General features: G+C 45.7%; 1 protein-coding gene across 1 annotated transcript in view; it reads right to left on the reverse strand.

Moving 5' to 3' along the window:
- Positions 1 to 2,031: 2,031 nt before the first annotated feature.
- The window catches only part of LOC136774205 (uncharacterized), a 37,205-nt gene continuing 16,979 nt past the window's right edge, over positions 2,032 to 22,257 (reverse strand). The window contains exons 3-10 of the mRNA XM_066728363.1: positions 19,625 to 19,799; positions 18,943 to 19,176; positions 18,646 to 18,855; positions 8,816 to 9,016; positions 8,102 to 8,276; positions 3,915 to 4,084; positions 3,624 to 3,810; positions 2,032 to 3,505 (exon numbers count right to left, since the gene is read on the reverse strand). Of these exons, the coding sequence (XP_066584460.1) occupies positions 3,348 to 3,505; positions 3,624 to 3,810; positions 3,915 to 4,084; positions 8,102 to 8,276; positions 8,816 to 9,016; positions 18,646 to 18,855; positions 18,943 to 19,176; positions 19,625 to 19,799 (1,510 nt within the window). The 3' untranslated portion in view covers positions 2,032 to 3,347. The remainder of the gene's footprint in view (positions 3,506 to 3,623; positions 3,811 to 3,914; positions 4,085 to 8,101; positions 8,277 to 8,815; positions 9,017 to 18,645; positions 18,856 to 18,942; positions 19,177 to 19,624; positions 19,800 to 22,257) is intronic.

The following is a 22,257-nucleotide window of genomic DNA, read 5'->3' on the forward strand; positions in this document are numbered from 1 at the left end:
TAGCAGAACAATTTTTTCGACAGGATATTTGTTAACGCCCGTGTTTCCATTGGTCCTCCAGACTCATACATATATACACATACACAATCAAGACTCTCAAACCAATAAAAAATGTTCGTCTGGTTTCGCTAAGAGTTCATTCACCGAGAAGATAATAGAGCGGACCCTGAACGTGTTTGCCAAGTCACTTGGATTGCGAAAGCTTTTCAAGGACGAGACGACAAAAAGTCTGCCTATGATTTCGACAGGATCGCTTTCCTGGAGTTGGGTTCGTTGTTCGAAGATTACGTCAGTGGATCCTCTCTGGCAACGAACTCCCTCTCGACTTTTGCAGGAAAGTCTATGAAGGAGGTAAGGCGACCCGGATTACACCGAAACCTGGCTGCCTTTGCACTTTTCTTCTTCCTCCACTTTTTCTTCCTCGTCGTCATCGTTGCAGTTTTCGTCTTGATTCAGCGAATCCCATGATCGAGATACTCATTATCCGTTGGACATTCGTCACTCCTTAAATCCACAAAAATAACCAGAAGCTAGATGCTAATCGCCAGGATTTTCTCGCTTCGCTGGACAAATCCTTCAAAGAATTCACTGAGTTATGTCAGAACGAAGATACAGAAGGAATCTCATCGATATGCATGTTATGACAAATCAATTGATTGTACCAATGAAAAAAATTACAGAATTTTTTTTCTATCGCTTTTGCGAAATCCTAGCCAATTTTTAAAATATACACGGTTTGATTTCAATCATATTATTCGTCGATTAGTTTCCAGCTGAACAATCATTCAGCAACGTTCCCCGAATCTTGTCCTGACAAATTATATTCGTAGTTTAAAATCTCGTCTGAAAGATCGATCGTCCCTCTCGCTAATAATTATTTCGATTGCGAGAGCAACGTTCGCCACTTTCAAACCATCACGTACGCGATGCTAATTCGTATATAGATGGGCTAGCCAAGGATTTTAGTGATAACTGTAAACAGTAAAGGCGGATCGGTACGTACATTGAACCTACGAATGACCTTCGACAACACGGACAACCACTCTCACCTCCCAAAACCGTCCTGTATCAGCTTTTAGTACTGAATAATATTTCTCCACTTCCTACGTAGCTTCGAAAAATCAACGGGATGGTCGCAAATCTTTCCTCCTCCGTAAGCTAATAACTGAGCGGAACGATCGTTACATTAGCAGCGTTACATAAAAGATGTAGAAAATTTGGTAAAGATGTTTTGATTAGATATATGCTAAGACGAGACGACCGTGGTGGGATTTTCAGGGACAGTGGTGGGGCAGAGGGCAGGTGAAATTGGTGGGGGTAACTTCCCTTTGAAGAGGACGCGGTCGAAGACACGAGACCGCTCGTTACGTAAGTAAAGCAAAGGATCTTCGTCTCTCCGTTCTCCTTGGACGATCTACATACGTGATTATGCCACTTTCCAACGACCTCGCTATAACTGCTGTCTATTTTCCAAAAACCGACAGCGCGCTTCTATAAAATTTTAATCCTTGGATTCGCGCAATAGCTTTAATATATTACACAGAAAATTTATATAGTCGAATGCTTGATAGAATCCTTCTGTTTCAAAGATTTACAACTCTCTTCGGAAACCAATGCGAAAAGGTACAATGACCCATCCGTCGACCTCCGACAAAAAAGCCTTGAATCGAGTGTCGTGACCCCACTGAAAACTGACAAATCTCCCATATCCCAGATTTCCAAGGATTATCTTGGCCTCTTGTACTTCTCGCATTTCGATCAGTCAAATTGTGGAAATTTTCAAAAAACCTCGCTGAAATTATTTTTATTCAGTGTTCGACTGCAAATAAGCTTTAAGAGAGTGTCGAGAGAATGTGATGTAGTAGCACCATCTATTGAATACTGGAGGGACTCGGTTGGAATATCATTTGTTGGTAAAGCAGGAAACTTGTCTGTGAGACTCGAGGAGTGGGGAATATTTTTATCTACATCGATCACTTCCATTTATTTTGCTCACCCTTTGTAAACCGAACGAAAGGATCACAGAGAGAATATTGTAAATAATTACATTTATTCAATTATCAATTGTACAGTGTAACAGTATGCGATACGCTGAATACAGAATAATCTCTTGTATCATTCACTAATTAAGGCGATTATTAGTATGTGAGTGGTTCATAAGAACTTATATAGCACGTATAATTTATTGTTCATGACATATCTTTTCTTTTACACAAAACGTATTTCACGTGGGACGTTCACGCGACGAATGGTGTTACATTTATTTTGTTCGTATAATATGTATAATAAATTTTATTAAGTAATAACAATATAATGTAATAAGACGTTAGTTCCTCCTAGGTACTCGTGCGAATAAGGCCACAATTTTTTATCGCGTGTATGCGTTTTTTCCAACGCATTGTGTTTATGTGTGTGTGCATGTGTGTTTCGTGTCTACGTAATATGCATATGTGTCTGTACGTGTATTATGCGTGCAGGTGTTGTTTCTCCTCGCATGTTCTTATACGTAATTCTAATTGGTTAATGCAAATGTTCGTAAGCTCCATTTCATTGGGACTTTTTGTGACTTTCGGCAGCGATCGGCATTCTCCACTTCGAATACCACAATTAACGCACACGTTCCTTTTTTTTTCTATACACACGTAGAAAATATGTAATATATTCTTCCTGAATGTTACACGAGTGTACTGTACACTATAATAAACAGAAAAAGGCAGATAGTAAGTGTATGCGTAGTGTAAGTATGTATTTATGTTTGGTGTGAGTGAATGCGCGTGTAGTGTTAAATAAAAATAAAATTACTATATGTATATCAAATTTAGTTCCATAAGAATATATATATAGGATTCGTATTTTTCCGCATGATTCTCGCTCTTATCCAGACTTCACCCTAGCATATATAAAGCAAAACAATAACATCAATAACGCCATGACTTTTTCCTTAATTAAAAACGATTTACAGTATAGTTTTACGTAAGGCTTGGGGGAGGGGGGGGGGTTTCCTGCCTGCCTCTCTTCCCCATTACGCGTGGCTTCTCGCGAAATTTAAATAACAAACGACTATGTGGTCGCTACAACTATGAAGCTAGGAGAAGATAGCCCTGACAGAAAAAACCGCACTAAAAGCGTGTGTGTGTTCGTTCTGCATTCTCCCAGCGAGGAAACTGCGATTCGCGCAGGTTTTCCCGAAAGGGACAACGCAAAAAGGGCTCCGATTATTTAGGGTATAGTATGGCTTAGTTTTTCATCGATTCATACGAATCTTCCGAAGATGTTCTTCTCCCTTTCCCTCTTCGCTTTCTCTTTCTCCGCCTACGTCCCCGTACTCGCTGCTCGTACACGTTTCATTACATCAGCTTCTGCTTGGCGCACTCTGGACAGATGATGTCTTCTCCGTCAGTGATGAAGCCACGGCCCACCAATGAGGTCTTGCATCCAGCGCAGATGAAGCAATCGTTGTGCCAATGCCTGTCTTGGAACGAGATGAATCTTGTTCCGCCGATTCCTGCAAATTTCACAATGTTTATCAATCTAGATGCTCCTGCAGCATTGCTCCTTCTCTTCACGATCAATACCGCCGAGTTATACGGATTTATATACTGAGAACAACTATATCGACTGACCAGTGATTGGTTTCGAGCAAGATATGCATCTCTTGGCAAAGAGTTCTGCGAAGCAATCAGCGCAGTAGGGCTTTTCGTCGCGGGACGTGAATCGTTTTCCTGCCAACGATTGGTTGCAGTGCACGCAGGTGAAACAGTCCTTGTGCCACGGGGCGTTCTTATATGTCACGCCATTGCTGGTGATAACCTGCAGAAAAATCAAGAATATATAACTATATAGACTCTGTGTATAGGGCTGTCGATATTTTCTCCATAAACTGCTACCAAGCAGCTCTTCCTCGCCAGACTCACCTGGTTACATTTGACGCATCGGGTGGCAAATTTGTCCTCGTAGCAACCAGTGCAGTAGATCTCCTGCTCACGCGGGATGAAGCTGTTGGTCCCAAATGGATTTTTGCAGACTACGCAGCAGAAGCATTTCTCGTGCCATTGCCTGGTCTTGTACTCCATCTTTTTGGTACCTGCCAAACAACATTCGAGCAAGCAATTAAACGCGTCGTTTATTATTTAACGACGCGACGGTCCATCCTTGCATGCCGATACATCTATATATACGTATTTATATATGTATATGCTACGGATGGAGCATCGTGCGTGATCTCGTGCTCGAAAAGATTACGAAAGCATGTCCATTAACGGCACATGCTAATAATCGAGCGCGTCATCGTCTTGCCATTTAAACCTACACACCGATATATAACTTCTCGACATTGTTGCTTTTCCGATCAACCTTGCGTGCGGTAATTCGAGCAGACTCATTAGGGTCATCGAGTAGTAGACGTCAGACCAATTTACTTTGCGCAGCGGGCGTCTGGGTTTATAAAGGTCCAATAAAATCTCTTGTGCACGAGGCGATCGAGCCTCTTGAAAGCGTTCATGAATGGAAGAGACAGGAGGAGGAGGAGAGAAAAAATAGAGAGAGGAGAGAGAGAATTATCAGTGGAGCAAATATGGCGTCTAAAACTTATCGACCGTCCATTTCTGAGGTTTGCGTACGGGTAGCGCGTGGGCGCTCGGTGTTTATCACGCTCCTTGGCAGTGCCTTGAGGCGCTCGGATAAATTAACGACCATTCCGAAAGGTGATCCAAAGCGTAGAAACATAAAATTCGCCTCGTTAAAGGGCGTTAAGCTTGATAACGAGGCAGCGTCGAGTGAGTCAACACTGGACAAGGCTCGCTTGGTCCAGCCGGACCATCGTCGAATTCAAGGCTTTTAAGGTTTTTCCCATGAAGAACTCGAGCGCATAATATGCGACACTATTGCTGTATGCTATTGACATTTCGATTATCAGCTGACGTAAGCATCGATAAACTATATCTTCGCCGTTTGTTAGGAAAAATCCAATGACTCGTTAATCTCGATTCTGCTGCTTTCCAATGGTGAAAGCAGAAATTTCACTCTCTTCGCAATATTGTTCATTCTCCGAATTCGGCAGAGTTCGCGTAGGTCAGGAAATTTTAGACCGAATTATATTTAGGCGTGACGCAGCGTCCGCATCTCTCTCTCTCTCTCTCTCTCTCTCTCTCTCAGGACTGGAGCAGAATGCAAATTTTCGACGCGAATAAGCATCCAGCATGAAAATGCTCCGGATTACGAGCGAGGTTTTATATTGGTGGCTGAAGAGAATGAGCGATTGTTCCAAGTGCACCGTTCGATTAGAACGGTGCATAATTATATTTTGCATGGCTGAACAGTGGCCGAACGCGCGAGGAGAGTCGCTTATGGCGACGCGGAGGAGATTACAACATCGCTGGCCTTGGACCATCTGACTTTATACATATACGGAGGTATCGGTTGCTGAGCTGATGTCACGGACCGTCTTCGGCTCTCGGAGGACCGCGAAAATCACGCGGAACCCTGTTTATACCTCGGATTAGCGCCATACGAATCCTCGAAAATTCTGCATCGAGCAAAAAACACTCGATTGCTCATCCTATCGCGATAACAAAATTCAACAAAAGACGTATAAATTACGCGTGTGCGAAATAATATCGTCTCGGGAAAAAATTAAGAGGTTTTCTTCGCGCTGAAGAGCATGAGTAATGCTGCGGTGGGTACACGTTGGACTGTATATCGAATGACGGAGATGCAACTGTGGCAGAAAAACGAAATGTTTATCGCAAAAACTGTGCAGGATCGGTTTGAAAATCGAATAGGAAAGATACATTGTAAAACGACGTGATTCTGTTTATTCGTGAACCATCGATAAGCCATATTTTGGCGGATCGCTCGAGACGCTGGATGAACTCAAGCTCGAAAGAATGAGTCAACGAGTTTACCGTAAAAAATCCGTGCAATAAATTTAATTTATTGCGCGGTGAGCGATTCGTTTCTGAAAACAAACGCGATAATTGAATTACTCGGCGACTGAGTTATTGTTTCAACAATTCTTGGTAAAGGAGAGATGCAGGGGGAGAGGCAAGGGGGTGAATAGATAAATAATGCAGCTAGTGCATTAGCGACCGGTAGCAAATACAAATTGTTTTAATCAGCCTGGACATATTTACGAGTGTCTCATCAGGTTTAATTGCTGGTTTCAGGTTCCCCATTACCATAGAAACTCGCATAAGCCGTTCGCATTCAAGGTTCCCGAGAAGGGGAGATCCGAGGTGGTTACACGCGGTCTTGACATAATGAATTTCCTATAAAGCTATGCAGCTGGGTGTCATAACAATAAGTTAGCAATGATGATCGATCGCGAAATAAACGCCTTCGACACTCGATGATTTCTCAAAGGAAATATATAGTTACTATATAGAATTGTTATAAATGAAAGATTTGTTCAATCAGTGTGTGTTCTTCACCTGGTTCTGCTTTTCTCGGATCCCCCTCTCGACAGTCCTTGCCGAGACAGCACCTGAACCTCGAATCACCCTCCAGAGGTATCATGCTGAAAATTGCAACATCCTCATCTTTCTCCTTAGCCCTCCTTATCCTGTCATCTCCGACCGTTTTGGTTTGCAAGTGCAATTGCCTGGAGAACCTCTCGCTCAGCGCTTCCGTCGCCATGTCTCAGCAATCCTTTTTTTTATCACACAAATTGAATCGACAGCAGAGCGAAAAGCCTCTGGGTTACGAGTCGCTCGATTGGCGCGAGCGATTGTCGCGGAATTTGATGCACACGATGCGATTGGCCCGGAGTCTTGCGAGCCACTGAGGAGTCACGCAATTCTTGATGGTGTTCGCTCTCGCTGGAGTCGGCGAGCACGCGCAGCCTGGTCCTCGCGCGCCACAGACCTGATAAACTCTCGATTCAACTTTTCCTTTCCCTTTCCCTTTCCCTTTTTCCGCCGCCCCTCCAAATCTCTTCTAATCATCGCTCTTGACAATTCCTCTCGATCGCTCGTCGTCCCGTGATAACTCGAATCACCGGTGACCTTGACTTTCGCGACCATTCGTCCACACACACACACACACACACACACACACACACGAGTGCCGCTGCATCCGCGCCAGCAATTCGACCATATTTGTATCGTTGACCCACTCCAACGATCCCCGCCTCGCTTTTCGATAAAGCGTCTCATTTTTCCACACCATTTCAGGGAAGAGGACCCCGAGGAAGGAGAATTTATACTCGGTGGTACAAATATAGATATCGCACTGGGTGATCGCGCGATCGTCCTTTCGTGACGGAGGATATAGCTGCTCTTATCGAAAATCATTAGCGAAGATTCTCGGATTGATGAGAAGTTTGGGTAAAGGTCGCTCTACGCCGTGCACGGTCACGCGCTGGTACCATTTAATTCGCACGATGAGCCTTATTATTTTCAATCGCTCCTTCGCATATAACGCTAAAATCATCCAACGCCCACTCCGTACAACGTCCTTGATCCAGCCCTTTGGTCTATCTCGACTCTATAAATCCTCGATCGACGAATAAATTTATCCAAACTCGGCCTAATGATAAAAATAAATCCAAGGCTCGGCAGATCTTAATGGGAATCTTTGAAAAGGCTTCTTAAACCTTTTACACGTTCCTCGAGTTTGTAAACGTGGATGAATCACGCGAAATGTGCCGATGGAGTATACGCAGCAACGTGGATTCAAAGATAAGAGCCCTTCGACCAGAGACAGTAAGTGAGAGAGAGAGAGAGATATTGCGATTGGCCCATGGCCACCCACGACCCACTTTCGTTTCATGGGAAAATCAGACGGAGCGATAAAGGCAGGAGGATGGCCGGGAGAAAATCGTATACGAGATATACCGACCGAAAAAAAAACATAAAGAAATAAGATTGGTAACAGTACATACGTACACAATAAACGTCGTTATCGAGATGACGAATTGAAAGTGACGCATCCCGTGACAAGTTTGAAATAAAATTGGTCAACCTTGACTCGGTTACCTTAATGCACGAACGCTTAAACTCGATTCGCTCCATACCTGACGGCTCGAACAGGTGGCTTTTGGGACGCTTCTCGAGGGGATTTCTCACTTTTGAGTTCTCTCTATGTATCGAAGGATTATACGTACCAGCACGGAAGATCTCGCCACATCCATCGCAACGGCTGGCAAATTGGGCGTCGTAACAGTTGCCACAGTATATCTTGTCCACCTTGCTTCCGAATTGTTTGTCCACCAAGGAGACCCTGCACCTGTTGCACAGGAAGCATGCCTCGTGCCAATGCTTGTCCTTGTAGGACAGATCCTGAAAATCATTGGTAAAATCATCGTTACTGACCTAGTACACGGGAATATATATATATATAGAGAGAGAGAGAGAAACCGATATATAATGCCGTATCCAACAAAATTTTCCATTTAAAAGCGAGAGAGAGTTTGGCAATTGTTCAACACTCGGTTGCGGTGAAAAAACATTAATCATAAGTATAAAAAGGAGTGGGGAGGGTTTTAAAAGCCGAAAATTCGTGCTCGAGTTATTTTAGGTACGTAGACTGGCCCTGATGAGTTTTTTTCCGCACGCTATCTTCTCGAGGGTTACGGAAGAACTATAATACGATAGTTGGACTGGAGAATTTTTGGCTTGGCAGAAATTAGCGCGAAACTGTTACGAAAGGAGAGATGAGTACGGAAATACATACTAGCAGGGAGCGACATCATCGCATCTATTTCTAGGAATGACTAAGTCAACGCCCATACCTTTCCAGTCTACGTATAGAGAGACGTTGGCCTACGAGTTATTCGAGAAGCCTTTTAACGAACAATATATTATTAAGGGACGCTCACCTTTGAATCGATTCCTATAATTTTGTTGCATTCCTCGCAGCCGTTGGCGAACACGCTCTCGTAGCACTTGATGCAGTAGGGATGCTCGTCCCTGAGCACGTATCGTTGTCCTGTCAAGGATTCGTCGCACTGCCAGCAACAGAAATGCCCGCTGTGCCATTCCTTGTTCATGGCCTTCGTGTACTCGCCACTGAAAATCAACTGTAACACGAAAATCGTTAAAATCCTCGTCTCCTGGAATAACGCACTCTTTCTACACCTTTATCTATATATATATATATATATATATATATATATATATATAGAGAGAGAGAGAGAGAGAGAGAGAGAGAGAGAGATAGAGATAGGAAGAGAAAAATCCATCTCCTTTAAACTATATCTCGAAATAAATATATCGACCCATAAAATGGAGAAATCTCTTTGGCAAATTTTCCAAGCAAACAATCTTTTTACTCAATGTACACAGATCTATAAATATACTATGGCTGTTTGATGCGTTGCTTATATATGTACCTTGATTGAGTGCTGTTGTATGTGCTGGCTGAGTATATCTGTACGAGATAGATATTTGCGCGTTTCGGGTGTAAAGAGAGTTTTAGCCGTAAAAAATCCTGGAGCGCCACCCTATCCCATCGAGGCCGTATAGGAATTTCTCAGGAAGTTGTTCCTGCGTTCGAGGCGAGTATCATGCACAAAATCAAAAATTCCTCGGGTTCTCTATCGGCGTTTCTATGGGAATAAGGGTCGAACTCGAGGATATGCTATATATGAACATATATACATATACATATATATATATATATGTGTGTGTGTATACTACTATACAAAGACATAATTCCGATCGCAGAAGGGAAAGGGCACGAGAGTGAGTAAAGTGAGAGAAAAGAGAGAGTTGAAATGGTGGTTTGTATATTTTCCGAGTGAAGGGAAGGGTGGTGGGGGGCCGGACTTTATCGTCAGCCAGCACATACTCGTCGATGGCGCGGTGGTTGTTGTTCGCCGTGCTGTCGACCTCGGTGATCGTGACCTCCGCGGCGTTCTGGTCGTGACTCTCGCGACGCTGCTTCGTCGTTTTCTTCACTTTGCGCACCTTGCGCTCCGTGGTCGTGTACACTACACCGTCTACGTCCGCCATTTCTGAGGATTGTGCGAATTGGTCGAAATCCTCGTGAGAAATAGAGAAACCTGAGAGTCGCGATGGACTATCGACGCTACTAGAAGAGTTTCCTGCTCTCGCGGAGTGTGGCCAGCGGCTTTCGAGCTTCCGAACTGACTGAAATCTAAAAGGCCGCTCCGGGCGTCATCATATCGGGACGCTATTTTCGGCGTCCCGACGACTCCAGAAACGCCGCGCGCGCGGCCACCGTGTCCCCCCGCGATTCCCCGCCAGCCCCCCTCGTCCACCTATCGATGCAGCGTGCCGGGTGCAACTCTTCTACGCTACCTCCATCTCGTGGACATCCTCCACTGAATTCTCAGCTCTAAACTTCTTACCACCCCCCTCCCTTCCCACACACCCTCTCTTTTTTCGCTATTATTTTTGGACCGAACGCGTCCCATTGCCACAACGGAATCGACTCGTCATTTTTCTACTCCCCCATCGGTGCCTCCTGCATCGCGAGCTTTCCCAGTCAATTTCGAGCCTTGCTATATATCTATTATTTAAGAAAGAAAAAAACTCTATCGATTTATTCCTTTTAGCGTTATTTCGGCGATGCCAGTAATTTTCGATGCAGTTGGGTTATTCGACCCGCAGAGAGGGATCAAGCTTCCACTCTAACAAACAACTTGGAAACTATGGTACCATGTGGCATTTCTGTCCTCGCGCGAAACGGACGATCTCTCGATTATTGCCTTCGCTCATTCGACTTCTTCCTCCACGCCGCGTATTTTTGGACCGCTTATATCCGATTCCGTCGCTGCATATACGAGTTCTACCTACTCGAGGAATGTCTCGAAAACAGCTCCAGATTTCCCTCCAATTTTGGGTATGTACCTTGCAATTGTTCAGAAAACGAGTAATTGTAATTAATACGTGAAAAATCGATTTTGATCGATCCTTGCAAATTCGATTATTAACGTGTGTTGTTGCATCAGAGAAAAGTTTCAGAAGCCGGAGATAACGGATTTCCTAAAAACATCATGGACGGAACCAAGTTTTTGATAGCCAGCCAAACAGGTGGTTGCTCGGATATGACTCGGATGTAAATAGATCTCCAGACGGAAAATAGAGAAAGAATTGTCGGCACTGTAATTGGGTCGGAATGTTTCGCACATCACCAATATCCCACTGCGACCCACACGCGTTGAAATTTATCGAAAGATTATTCTGTGTAATTCCCTGAATCAGAATTGATCGAGTGCCAATTCACGTTTCAATAACATCGGCATCTTATTTATGCCTGGCAGTAACATGTGCAGTGTCGAAGCTGTCAAAAGGAACGGACCGCGTGTCTTCAAAAGGACACTCTGATCCTGAAGAGTGCGTATAGTCTCGTCCCTACAGTCTCATGTATAAATATATATATACACAAATAATATTTTAACTCCCGATCTATACGCAGAGAGGAAAATGAGGGAAAACAACAGCAGAGTAGACATATACATGGAAATACCTAAGATGTGAAATTTAATCCGATCTGGAGTGTGCAGGGAAAGAGGCAGGAAACGATTGATTAAAAATAACTGATGGGAAAAAAGCGGGTCAGCCAAAAAGAAGCCGGCAATACGAACTGAGTTTCCCTGTCCTGTAAATGTCGTACTGTATACGCGATATACTATACATATATTATTTGCAGACGGGTATGAGATTGATATTTTGGGAGGCCCCACGCTAGGCACACGGCACCAATAAGCACCACGAGACCTCAAGAATTTTCTGTCGCGCGGAATATCAAACGCCACCACGTTTCCTTCCCAGCGTAGGAGAGCGGCCCGCCTCGTCGAAGGTTCCAACGACGGCCGAGAGTAGACGAGCACCTGATGTGCACTGCAGCCGGAGCAAAAAGAAATATCCTATACAGAGGAGAGAGAAAATCCGGCTGCGAATCAGCAAAATATACCCTCTTATGTAAATTCTTCTCTCTCTTGCGAGGCGGAGCTGACCTCTTCAAGTTTACAGTCGTCCCAAGGATCCCAAATAAATGTCTCTTTCGGGTAAATAAGGCTTAAAACGAGATTTATGCCGTTATTATTTTGTCCCGCTTGACTTAACGCGGCGATAAATAAATGCCCTCTGATGTAAATATACGTTGAGTAACGCATTGTTAAGTAAGCACAGTAGCGAGCTTTAAATCCAAGTCCCTCGGACGAAGAATCGCTACATCTTCTCTATAAATATTTGCGGACAGCTGGATGTAGTCGCATTAAAGTATCGGCTGGGACAATTGCGCGGCGATTAAAATACCTGAAATATTTAGAGTTCTGGATGATCGCCAAAGCACAATTGAGATCTGCCGCGGTTTTGTCAATGTACGCAGCCATCTCTCGCGGCGCTCGCGCGACCGCGGAGGGGGTTGCAGGAGGCCGGAAATTGGAAGCGGAAGGTGTCGAGAAACGTTGCGTTCTCCATTATTAGTGATTTCAAAGGAAAATAATCATCGTAAAGAAGGAGCTTTATTTCAAAGGTGCCGATAATAGCAGAATTGTTCAACGAAATTACCCAGAAAGCTTTACTCTGATCGGGATCCGGAATGGCAAACTCGATCGGTCCTTCCTTTCCCTCCTCGGCACTCGCAAATTCCTCGTCGTCGTCCTCGAATTGGTCTCGCTGGTTCACGATCTTCCTGGCGTTATCGTAATCCTCGAGGGTGGCTTCCTCGAACTGCGAGACCTTCGGGGGCCTCGAAGTGGAGGGTGCGCCCTCGTCGGAGGATTCCTTCACCCAGCTGCGGAATCTTTTGCATCTGAAGGACCTTCTGGCCAGGGCGCTCCTGCTACCGAGGTCCTTGCTACCCTCCGACAGTCCCAGTATCGAAGCCTCGTAGTCCTGAAAGGTCTCCTCATCATCCGCGAGCTTCTCCTCGAAGCTCGTCTGTACCTGCACCGAGACAGCGCTGCCTCTGCTTTCCGATCGAGAAAGCTCGCTGTCCGGTGGTGAGGTATTGGTCGACTCGTCACGGTACAAACTACCACCAGCCTGTATCGAAATATCCGATTTCCTGCGTTCCGGCTCCCTCTGCCTCTTGGACTTTCCGCGCGTGCTCAGATTCTCCGCTGATTTACTCACTTCGGCATTCTTCGACTTGAGTCTCGTCGGTTTTCGTAAAATCGAACTCGTCTGCTTGGAGCTCCTCGGCTTCTTCTGCGAGACCGTCGTCGTTATCGTCTCCTGTAGCTTCTCAACGATTACTTCCGGTTCGCTCTCCGAGGCCAACCGGAGGGCCACGTAGCGCAAGTCCTCCGTGACCTTCGCGTCTCGAGAAGGACTCCCCTCGACCGGAAGCTTGCAGCTCTTCGTGGCCGGAGACCTGGATCTGGGCAGGAACCTCCTCAAGGTCCTCTTGACGAAGCGCGAGCCTCCGTGATCGGACTCGTCGATCGAGGAGGCGTCGATCGAGTCTCTGTAACGGCGGACCAAGACCGGAAGGGCGTCGATGGAGGTTTTGGTCGGAGCCTCGTTTCCGGAATCATTGTCGTAGGACTCTTCGCAATCGCTGGACGAGTTGGATCTGGATACTTCCTCGGCCAATCCCAGAGGAATCGGAGTGGGGATTCTGACGTAGCTGTCGGGCTCTGGCAGTGGTACCAGGTTGGAGTTGGAGGGTCTGGAGTCGACGATTCTAATGATCTCCGAGGAGAAGCTGTCCACGGATTTCTCTCGCTGGTCTCGGTCGTCGTTGAAGACGAGGCTCAGTCTAGAGTCTGGCCTTGAGCCGTACAAGAAATTGGTGCTGCACTCGGAGAGGGTGCTGGCATCGAAATTTTTATCCAGCCGGCGTAGCTCGCTCCTCACTCGCAAGCTGTACTCGTGGAGGTTCTCGAGTCTGTGCCTGGCGTCGCGCGACAGATCGAGCTCCGCCGAGTGGCTGAAGGCGCAGAGAGAGTCGTGGGTGCTGAGATTATCGCTGGTCGGGTCGTGATAGGACAAGCAGGGTGCTGGCGGCGGATCGAGGCTGATCACCGCGCCGTTCGAGACTTGCCTGAAGCACTCCAACAGCTCCAGCACCCCCACGCAACCAACCAGCACCGACAGCAGCAAACCCATCTCCCCTTGTCATCCAGACGCGCACAGCCTCGACCACCACTGCCAAGTCTCTCTACCACTCGAGGATCGACTCTTCATCTCCAGATCTGGGACAAAAAATTCCCCTGTCCCCTGCACCGGACCCCGGCTGGAAGCTTCGACCGTTTGGCAAACATTTCACTGGATCTATCCTCTGGTCGGTGTCTGTGTGCGTGTGTATGTGTAATCGCGACTCGGCACACCCCGTGGCCTCTCAGGTTCTCTTCTCCGTCACACGTGCGATGACCTTGGGCCACGGTCCAGTCTCTCCTGCCGCGGCTTATCGGAGCTTTCGCAGCTGACGTAATACGAGGTATTGCGCAAGAGGGATCACTCGCGTGCTATACGTACGCGACGAGATGCTTCGGAAAATCTCAGTCCGGATCGTTTCGTTCGGAGGCGGCAGGGTGTGGATCGGCCTGGTCGATCGATCACATTCGATCGTCGATTATCGGATCAGCCACGCCGGCGACTGCCAGAGCGAACTGTTTTATTTTCCGCGGGCAAAGCGACCGGATAGCAAACTGCCCAGCTACCCAGCAGCCCAGCGGCGTCGCTAGACCGCTCTTATGTCTCACTCTCTTATGTCTCTCTTTAGCTAAAGGCTAAAGTTAGCCCGATGTCCCTGGACGCGAATCGCTGTCCTTAATGCAACCGCGATCGATGAGGCTTTGATAATTAAGCACACGCGCAATTTTGGCAACCTACCATAATTGTGCGAGACAAACTCATTCGGCCACTTTATAATATATACCTATATATATGTATTCGTCACCTTCTTAAAACTCACCGCGCACAGCAGTATCGTTTCAACGAAACTGCAGGGTTCCTGAAAATTCTCAAATTTCATTCTCTATAACGCGATATCGCACGCGCGCATGATACAATAGCGATGTTTATCCCAAGCTTCTCGCGTCATCCGCAAAGTTTTATTTTGGTTATCTCATGGGTTAGCGTTCGACGTCAGAGATACGAGCCACTTTGCGCGCGGTACTCTTTGGCTTCTCTCCAGCGAGAGCCATCCAACAGACTTTATCGAACGCTTCATGACTTACGGTCGAAAGTCTAAAGTGTGCCGAGTTAATTGCTCGAACAATCAATTGAATTTCGTGGAAGTAATAAGTTCCCATTGTAAATAGAGCATCAGCTTTATCAATTAATATATATATATATATATATATATATATATATATAGTATGACAGAGTTGAAGAGACGTGGATCTCCTTATTTACAGTCCGATGACTCCTCGAAGATAACCATGCAAACGCGAGCACCGCGGGCTTCATGAATGAACCGTCTTCAAGATTCGACCTGGCATCTTCGCGAGCTTTGCTTCCGTTGCTGGTCGATCGAGTACCAAATCTCCGAGCAATCCTCGAGTTTCCATTTCTCCAAGGAGGCCGAAAATAAACTTGCCGCCGACGACCCATCGTACGCAAACGAAAATAAAATGGCTGCTGATGCCACACGAAACTCCGAGAATCCATCATTTAAATAGCGTGTATGTGTATTAACGCGAAACCCGGAGGAATTAGTGGAGAACGCTTGTTTAACGCGGAATGCCAAACGTCGAGGAGAATTCAGCACGCGGATTCTAAGGTACGAGATTTTTCGCGAGGCCTCCGCAGGTATGATAGGGAGATTTCGAAATTCAAAGTCCATTTCCGAGTAAAACGGAACAATATGCCAATGTTATTTCCGGCGATGATCGAGCGTGTGGCATGGCCAAAGGGAATAGGGGCGTGCCGTCGAATCTGGAAGATTCGGCGGTCAATCGAAATTAGATTCTTGAAATCGGTGGATCTTCATTCGAGCGTAATAATGAACAATATGGGACTGGGGGAGCGAGAGTGTCGAAGACCCTACCGGAACTTGCGTGGCTCGTCACTGGATGCGTTCATTCGTCCCAAGGTCAAATAACAAGAAACGACTGCGTCCTAATCGCGATTATATCCGTTGGATCTAATACTTCCACTGCAATATCTAATCCATGGCGATAAATCAATCGGCGATCGAGCAATTATACAGCGACCCGCCTTTGTAATCTTTCAATAACGAGCTTTATACCTATGTTGGTTCTGAAATCATTCATTCTGAAAATTACCACTCTTCTCCTCCCCCCCCCCCCCCCTCTCCCCCCATTCTCATTCCCGAGTCAATAAATTCTTTTACGAGAGCGTCAATATTTTTCCTGCGATTCGAGAAGCCTGCCGGTATTTCTTGTAAAAATACAAGCCGCACTTTCGTATTTAAACGCATAATCGAATATATAAGCATGCGCCTGTGAATTTCTGGCCTGATTTATGCACGCTAGACACGACAGGCTTACAAAGTGCTGCTGGCTAGAAATAGACAATGCGCCAGAATTTTACAGAGTGGTTATAACAGTAAATTGCGTCATTGCGCTTCCATAAAGCCTAAAGCGTCTCGCGCCCGTGCTTCGTAACCTTCCCAGAGTGAGAAAACTTGAAAAATCACCGGGAGGAACGATTAACGTCCGGGAAAAACATTTGCCACCTAAACGCCACGTCCAGCATCGCTATAAGTAGGACCGAATTGCACGGCCACCGGAGGCAGAAAGAAATATCGCACTCTCGCACACTCTCGTTACACCTTACTCGGGTCGATACGCATTCTGTGTACGAATCGCTTACATCTATGTGCTAGAAGCAAAAACCTGTTCTATTTTAGAATCTGGAACGTCTTTCTTCGGACGATCCGGCACAGATTTAGCTTACCTTGAGTATCGGTTTTGTGTACATACAATGTGTGCTCTTGCGTGTAAATGTATATATATATATATATATATATATATATATATGCTATTACATGTATAAGAAAGTGGGAAGGGCAAAGAATGCGTGTCGAATGGTTGTTTGTGTATTTTATTGCAAAGACTACAAAAGTCGTTGGAGTTTGGTGCAATTCGAGCGAGAACAGCGTTGGGCCGTTCGGGTTGGTCGTAAGAGAGCGCGAGGATAGGGGATTCTTCGTCAGGATTCACTATCGTGGGGACGAGACGCACCTCTTGGCAATCTCCTCTCGTAAACAATCCCACATAGGCCGTCACTGCTGCTTTATCGTCGCCTGACAGTGTGTACGTGTCTTACGTTGACTCTCGCACGGTCCACTTACCGAAATTCGAAACCCTCCTCGAACAGGCGTTCCAGTTAGTCTGCTTGATTTATTTCTTTCTTTCGGAAGAGGTCAAGGTCACCAGAGGGACGAGAACAGTTATCGGACGCGTCGCGGAAATTCGTGCAATGTATCGCAGGGATGAGAAACGCGATTGGCGGAGATATCCTTCGGTTTCGACTGGCCAACCGACTGACCGACCGATGATGACTCTAAGGAAAGCTGCTGGGAGGAGGAGAGCAGGAGGACCATAGACTCCACTGGTGCAGCATTTAGGGAGGGATGAGCTTTCACGTGGAATCAAAATAGATCACCTCGCTCACCATCGCTAGAGGAATTACAGGCGAATAGCAAAGTTTCTCGTTGGAAGGAAACCAACTTCGATCCGGACTTTATTGTAACGACTGGGACAGCTGGTGCTTCCCATGCCGTGACTGGCCAAACATTCCTTATCAAGACACACTATACAGTATATGTACGTGCTTTCTTCAGGCCTGTCGAAGGCGAAAGCCCTGCAAGCGATAATCCAACTTTTCCACCGCAAGCTCGCCGCATTGTCCTTCCACGAATATCAGCCTCTTTATATTATTGCAGTGGGACGCGCGTAATTTACATAAGCGAGAAATATTACGAGTCGCGGAGCGCAACATTACTTCGTCTTAGCAGCTCTATTTTTGACCAGCTAAATAAAGCCGAAAGCAGCTTGGATCGCACTCCTTCGAGGAGACAACGACGAAACATTGCACAAGTTTTCTTATTAATATATGCCTCGTTTGCGAGGCGGTAAACAATTTCGCCTTACACCGATTTTCGCGAAATTTCTCTGTATAACCCGCTAATTACCAAACCTGCTCCTTCGCTTCAATAATATCTCACAGAGATTTACCGGCAATTATTATAATTTACCGACCAAATCTTTTTATTCGGGTCAGCGTGTTGCGCCGTTTTCTCAACTCTGGCAATGCCATCGTCGCAATAAAACATCCTTACGAAATCGTCCTACCGAGAGAGCTTTCGAGAAAAAATCGACCTCGCGCCACCTTAAATGGACAAGACGACCAGTTTGGACTTCCTGCGGCACTCAACGCGCTTCGTTTAACCATGAAAAATATTTATACTCATTGGCGAATTGCCGATTGTGTACCGTTCGAGCCTTTTGTGGTGTGTGGGTATCAGCATTACGCGATCGTGCACACACCCGACCACTCGACACACACCTGTTACTACACTTCTCTTATCCTATATAGAGAGAAGAGAGTGGTTTTGTTCGCCGTCGATAAAGGCGGAAGTTGCTGGTAATTCGCGAAAGGGGAAAACTGTTATAACGATCGAGTGCAGCCTAGAGAAGACGATAAGATAGATTTTACGAGCGAAAGAGAGTGCTTCGGTTTTAACGAGTCTGCAATTTGTCTCCATGCTTTCTCCCTCGACTCTTATTACTACACTAATGAGAGATTAAAGGTCACTGACCTCGTCGCAAGCGGCGCATCTAGGCTTGAGTTGCTCGGCGTAATGTCTCTCGCAGTAGAGCATGTCATCGTGAACGCAATAGGCGAGATCCACTAAAATTTCCTGGCATTTTGTGCATCTGAAGCAAGCAGGGTGATACATCAGGCCCAGCTTGCTGGCGGAAACCACGAGACTTCCGCTTTCCAGGGGTTCCACGCAAGCACCGCATTTCTAAAAGTCGCCGAATAAAACACAATTAATCAAATATACAGAGGACCAACTGTGCACTTTAAATCGGATATAAAATTTCTCCAGTACCTGGTCCCGGTCCGGAGTCTCCTGTACGCTTCCAATGTCCAGGGCGATCTCGTTCCTAGCCGCCATGAAATCATCCGCGCTCGCGGCATGTTTGGCCTCCAAGTGACGGCAGTACTTCTTCGCCAAGTCCTGCTTGGGAAGTTGATACGTCAATTGGCGATCCCTGTAACGCTCGCCCTCCGTACCGAGGCGGGGAACCAGGGTCTCCGGCAGCAGCGAGAAATACTTGTCCACCTGGAAGCAATGGTGCTTTTATTATATATCTCGACGTGAATTCGACGAGGGTCTCTGCGGAACTATAATAAATAACAGTGATTGACCGGGGAGGTCGTAAAACGCGCGAGAGCTTATAATAAAGCTGCAGTAGTGATAAAGAGCAGCTCCCCGGTGCATTGAGTTACGACGACGCCTTTGGGAATTATCGAAGCCTGGCCAACGTCCAAGATCTCGATCGTGAGCACGCGAGTCTGTCGTCTGGCAGCGGCGCGCGCTCTGTAAACTCGTTACTTTAGCCATGAAAATTTGTACGAGTAGCGCCTTAAGGATTTTCCCGCGGATGAATCAGACTCGTTATTTTTCGTCGGCTTCTTTCTTTCTTCTTTTTTTTTTTTTTTTTGGCATTCGAGCGCGGGCGTTCTCTGGATATATCGATGACTAAGAATTGGTTGATCGAGCGGTATACCTTGTGAGGAGGCAAGCCAGGCGGAGCCCATGCGAAGCCTCGATCTCTCGGGTCGGACCCCAAGGAACCATTGGCTTCGTCTCCCTTGAGTCCCAGACGGGACCGGACCGATACCCATTCTTCGTGGCACACGTCGTGCGCGTTCCTCGGACACTTGCAGCTCGTGCAGTTTTTCCTGCGAAAGAGAAGAAAGAATTGGAAGTTGGTTAGAAGCTTGCGCAGCATCGCTTAATCCTATATATATATATATATATATATATATATATATATATATATATATGTAGTCGAATGCATGCATGGGTATACGATAAATATTGGCCTCTTTTCTTTCCATTAAGATCCCAGCCAAGGCTTTTATATACGAGCGGACTAATAAAAGTTTATATCTCTTTGCCTAGTAGATATATAGTTCAATGAAACACGCGGACGTTTGTTTTAATGGCGCGTGTCTTCTCCTAACGCGATACTCTTATTTATGATTTCATTTAATTAAGTGCATTGTAAGAGAGCTTGTTGCGGCCAATCAGGGAAGGGGGAATTAAGTTCTGCCGTGTCAACTATCATCCTACGCAGTATTGAACGGTAATCGTATAATCAGGGGATGCATTTGCGTCGATATTTATCGTGGCTTTTACCGCACCCTTCCGGATGTCAGATTCAAGGCCGTCGACGCCCTCTCTGATGCCTCGCTTTTTCTTTCTCTCTCTCTCTCACACTCACACACACTCGCTCGCGTCCAGATACACACCTCATCCCTCTCGTTTTCTTTCCATCAGTCTTGACAGTTCAAAGGAATAGAGAAATATCGCGAGAATAATAAATTCGATTCTTCCGGTTAATATTTCGCTCGGAGCACACGGAGAAATGTGTTCCTAGTGATTAGGGAATCTCATGCAACGCAGATGGCTGGAATAAATTCGAGATCTGCAGACGAGTGTCTGAACAACTCTGATTGAATTTCTGGCGATATTATTGACGTTAGATCGTGTATTCGCCAGCAACAGCCAATGGTATTCGACCGTCATGGGAAGATGGTGCGGCTGATGACGTCAGGCTGTGAATTATTTTTGTCGTCCAATAAAACGTCCCTTTCGAGTTGCAATAACGTCTTCTGTCACACTTTGATGATCGCCACGATGTGGCAGCACGTCTCATTAGCCGCGCACCCTATCTGGAGAGGAGCTTTCTCGGTGCTTTTAATATATCAGATGTTTGACACGTATCAACCAGCTCGGTCAGTCCTCGACCTCTTGCCAAAATTATTTGTTGGACGGCCAGGTTTCTTTACGACCAATTTACGCCAATCAATCAAATCCCCCTATTTGTGTTTATTTGTTTCTCGGTCTCTTTCATTCATCCACTCTATGATTTTATATAAATAAATTATGATTTTTAGTCGGAATGATAAATCGATGCAGGATGTATCGCGTGTGTACGGTAATTTTTATAATGCCACGTAGAAAATGTCAGTGGGACGATTACCCGAATGCTCGACGAACCGAGACTAATATTCCAAATAGACTCTGCACAGCCGAAATTGTCGACGTTGTAACAATAAAGAATTACGAGTTTCCTCGAACGAACGATTAATTCTCTCCTGCACTATGGAGAGAGAGAAAGAGAAAATTGTACAAATTATTTTATTTTCCCATAATGAATGGTGGGTAAGTGAAGCGAACTGAATGAAAGTATAGTATATATATATATATATATATATATATACACATGTACAAGAGTATATGCGACGGGGTGGATATACAAAGTAGTCTCGGCACCTCGTTAACTCTGCCAGCAAGACACTTAATCCCCGAACGGCAGCTATAATTCAGTTAAATTCGCGTTACGAACGATTTGCCACTAACACACCAGTGGAATCGAGGCGTGGATGCTAGCACGTGGCGGTGTGCGTGCAAATAATTCGCTGTGCGTGAGGAATAAATATTAATGGATATTAATTGCGCTCCCTGGAAACCGAGTGCTATTAGCCAAATGACTAATTTACGACCGAAAAAGGAATACTAACTACATTAGTCCTGTAATAATAAAAATCCATGGCGAAGCGTGTTCCACACCGAGAAGGGAAATCTGGCGTAGGCGAAATTCCAGCGTAACGTTTTAATGGGAGAAAAAGGGAGAATCATAATCGGGTGAGAATGGGTTTAACGCAATTACAAGCGAATCGTAATCTGGCTACCCTGCGCAGTTATATACCGTTACCAACGAGCCTAATCCGCGATTTACGCTCGTGCAGTTTTACAACTGAATAGAATAGAGTTCTTGTATATATGAAACAAAAAATAGGAAAGAAAAGAAAAATTATCCACACACAATAGAAAATTAACGAGATGGACGAGCAGGCAGACAGGCACGCACGGTTTTAATCCACGGTGAAGTAAGCGAAGCTTTTACATGCCAAAGAGAAAAACTAACGTCTATATATATATATATATATATATATAGTATATGATGCACGAAGAGAGATCGAAGAAGACGGACGAGAGTGCATGATGAAGGGATATGGAAGTAGTTACCTAACGATCAGCTCGAAGAGTTCGGACTGTCGGAAAACTTTGCAATAGAGATGCAGGACCCTGACACAGGCCATTTTCATTCCAGGCCATGGCGCCAGACTG

Source organism: Prorops nasuta, unplaced genomic scaffold (assembly GCF_024137725.1).
Source record: "Prorops nasuta isolate Cenicafe-Biocafe unplaced genomic scaffold, Cenicafe_Pnas_1.2 PNAS00006, whole genome shotgun sequence".
NCBI lineage: Eukaryota > Metazoa > Arthropoda > Insecta > Hymenoptera > Bethylidae > Prorops > Prorops nasuta.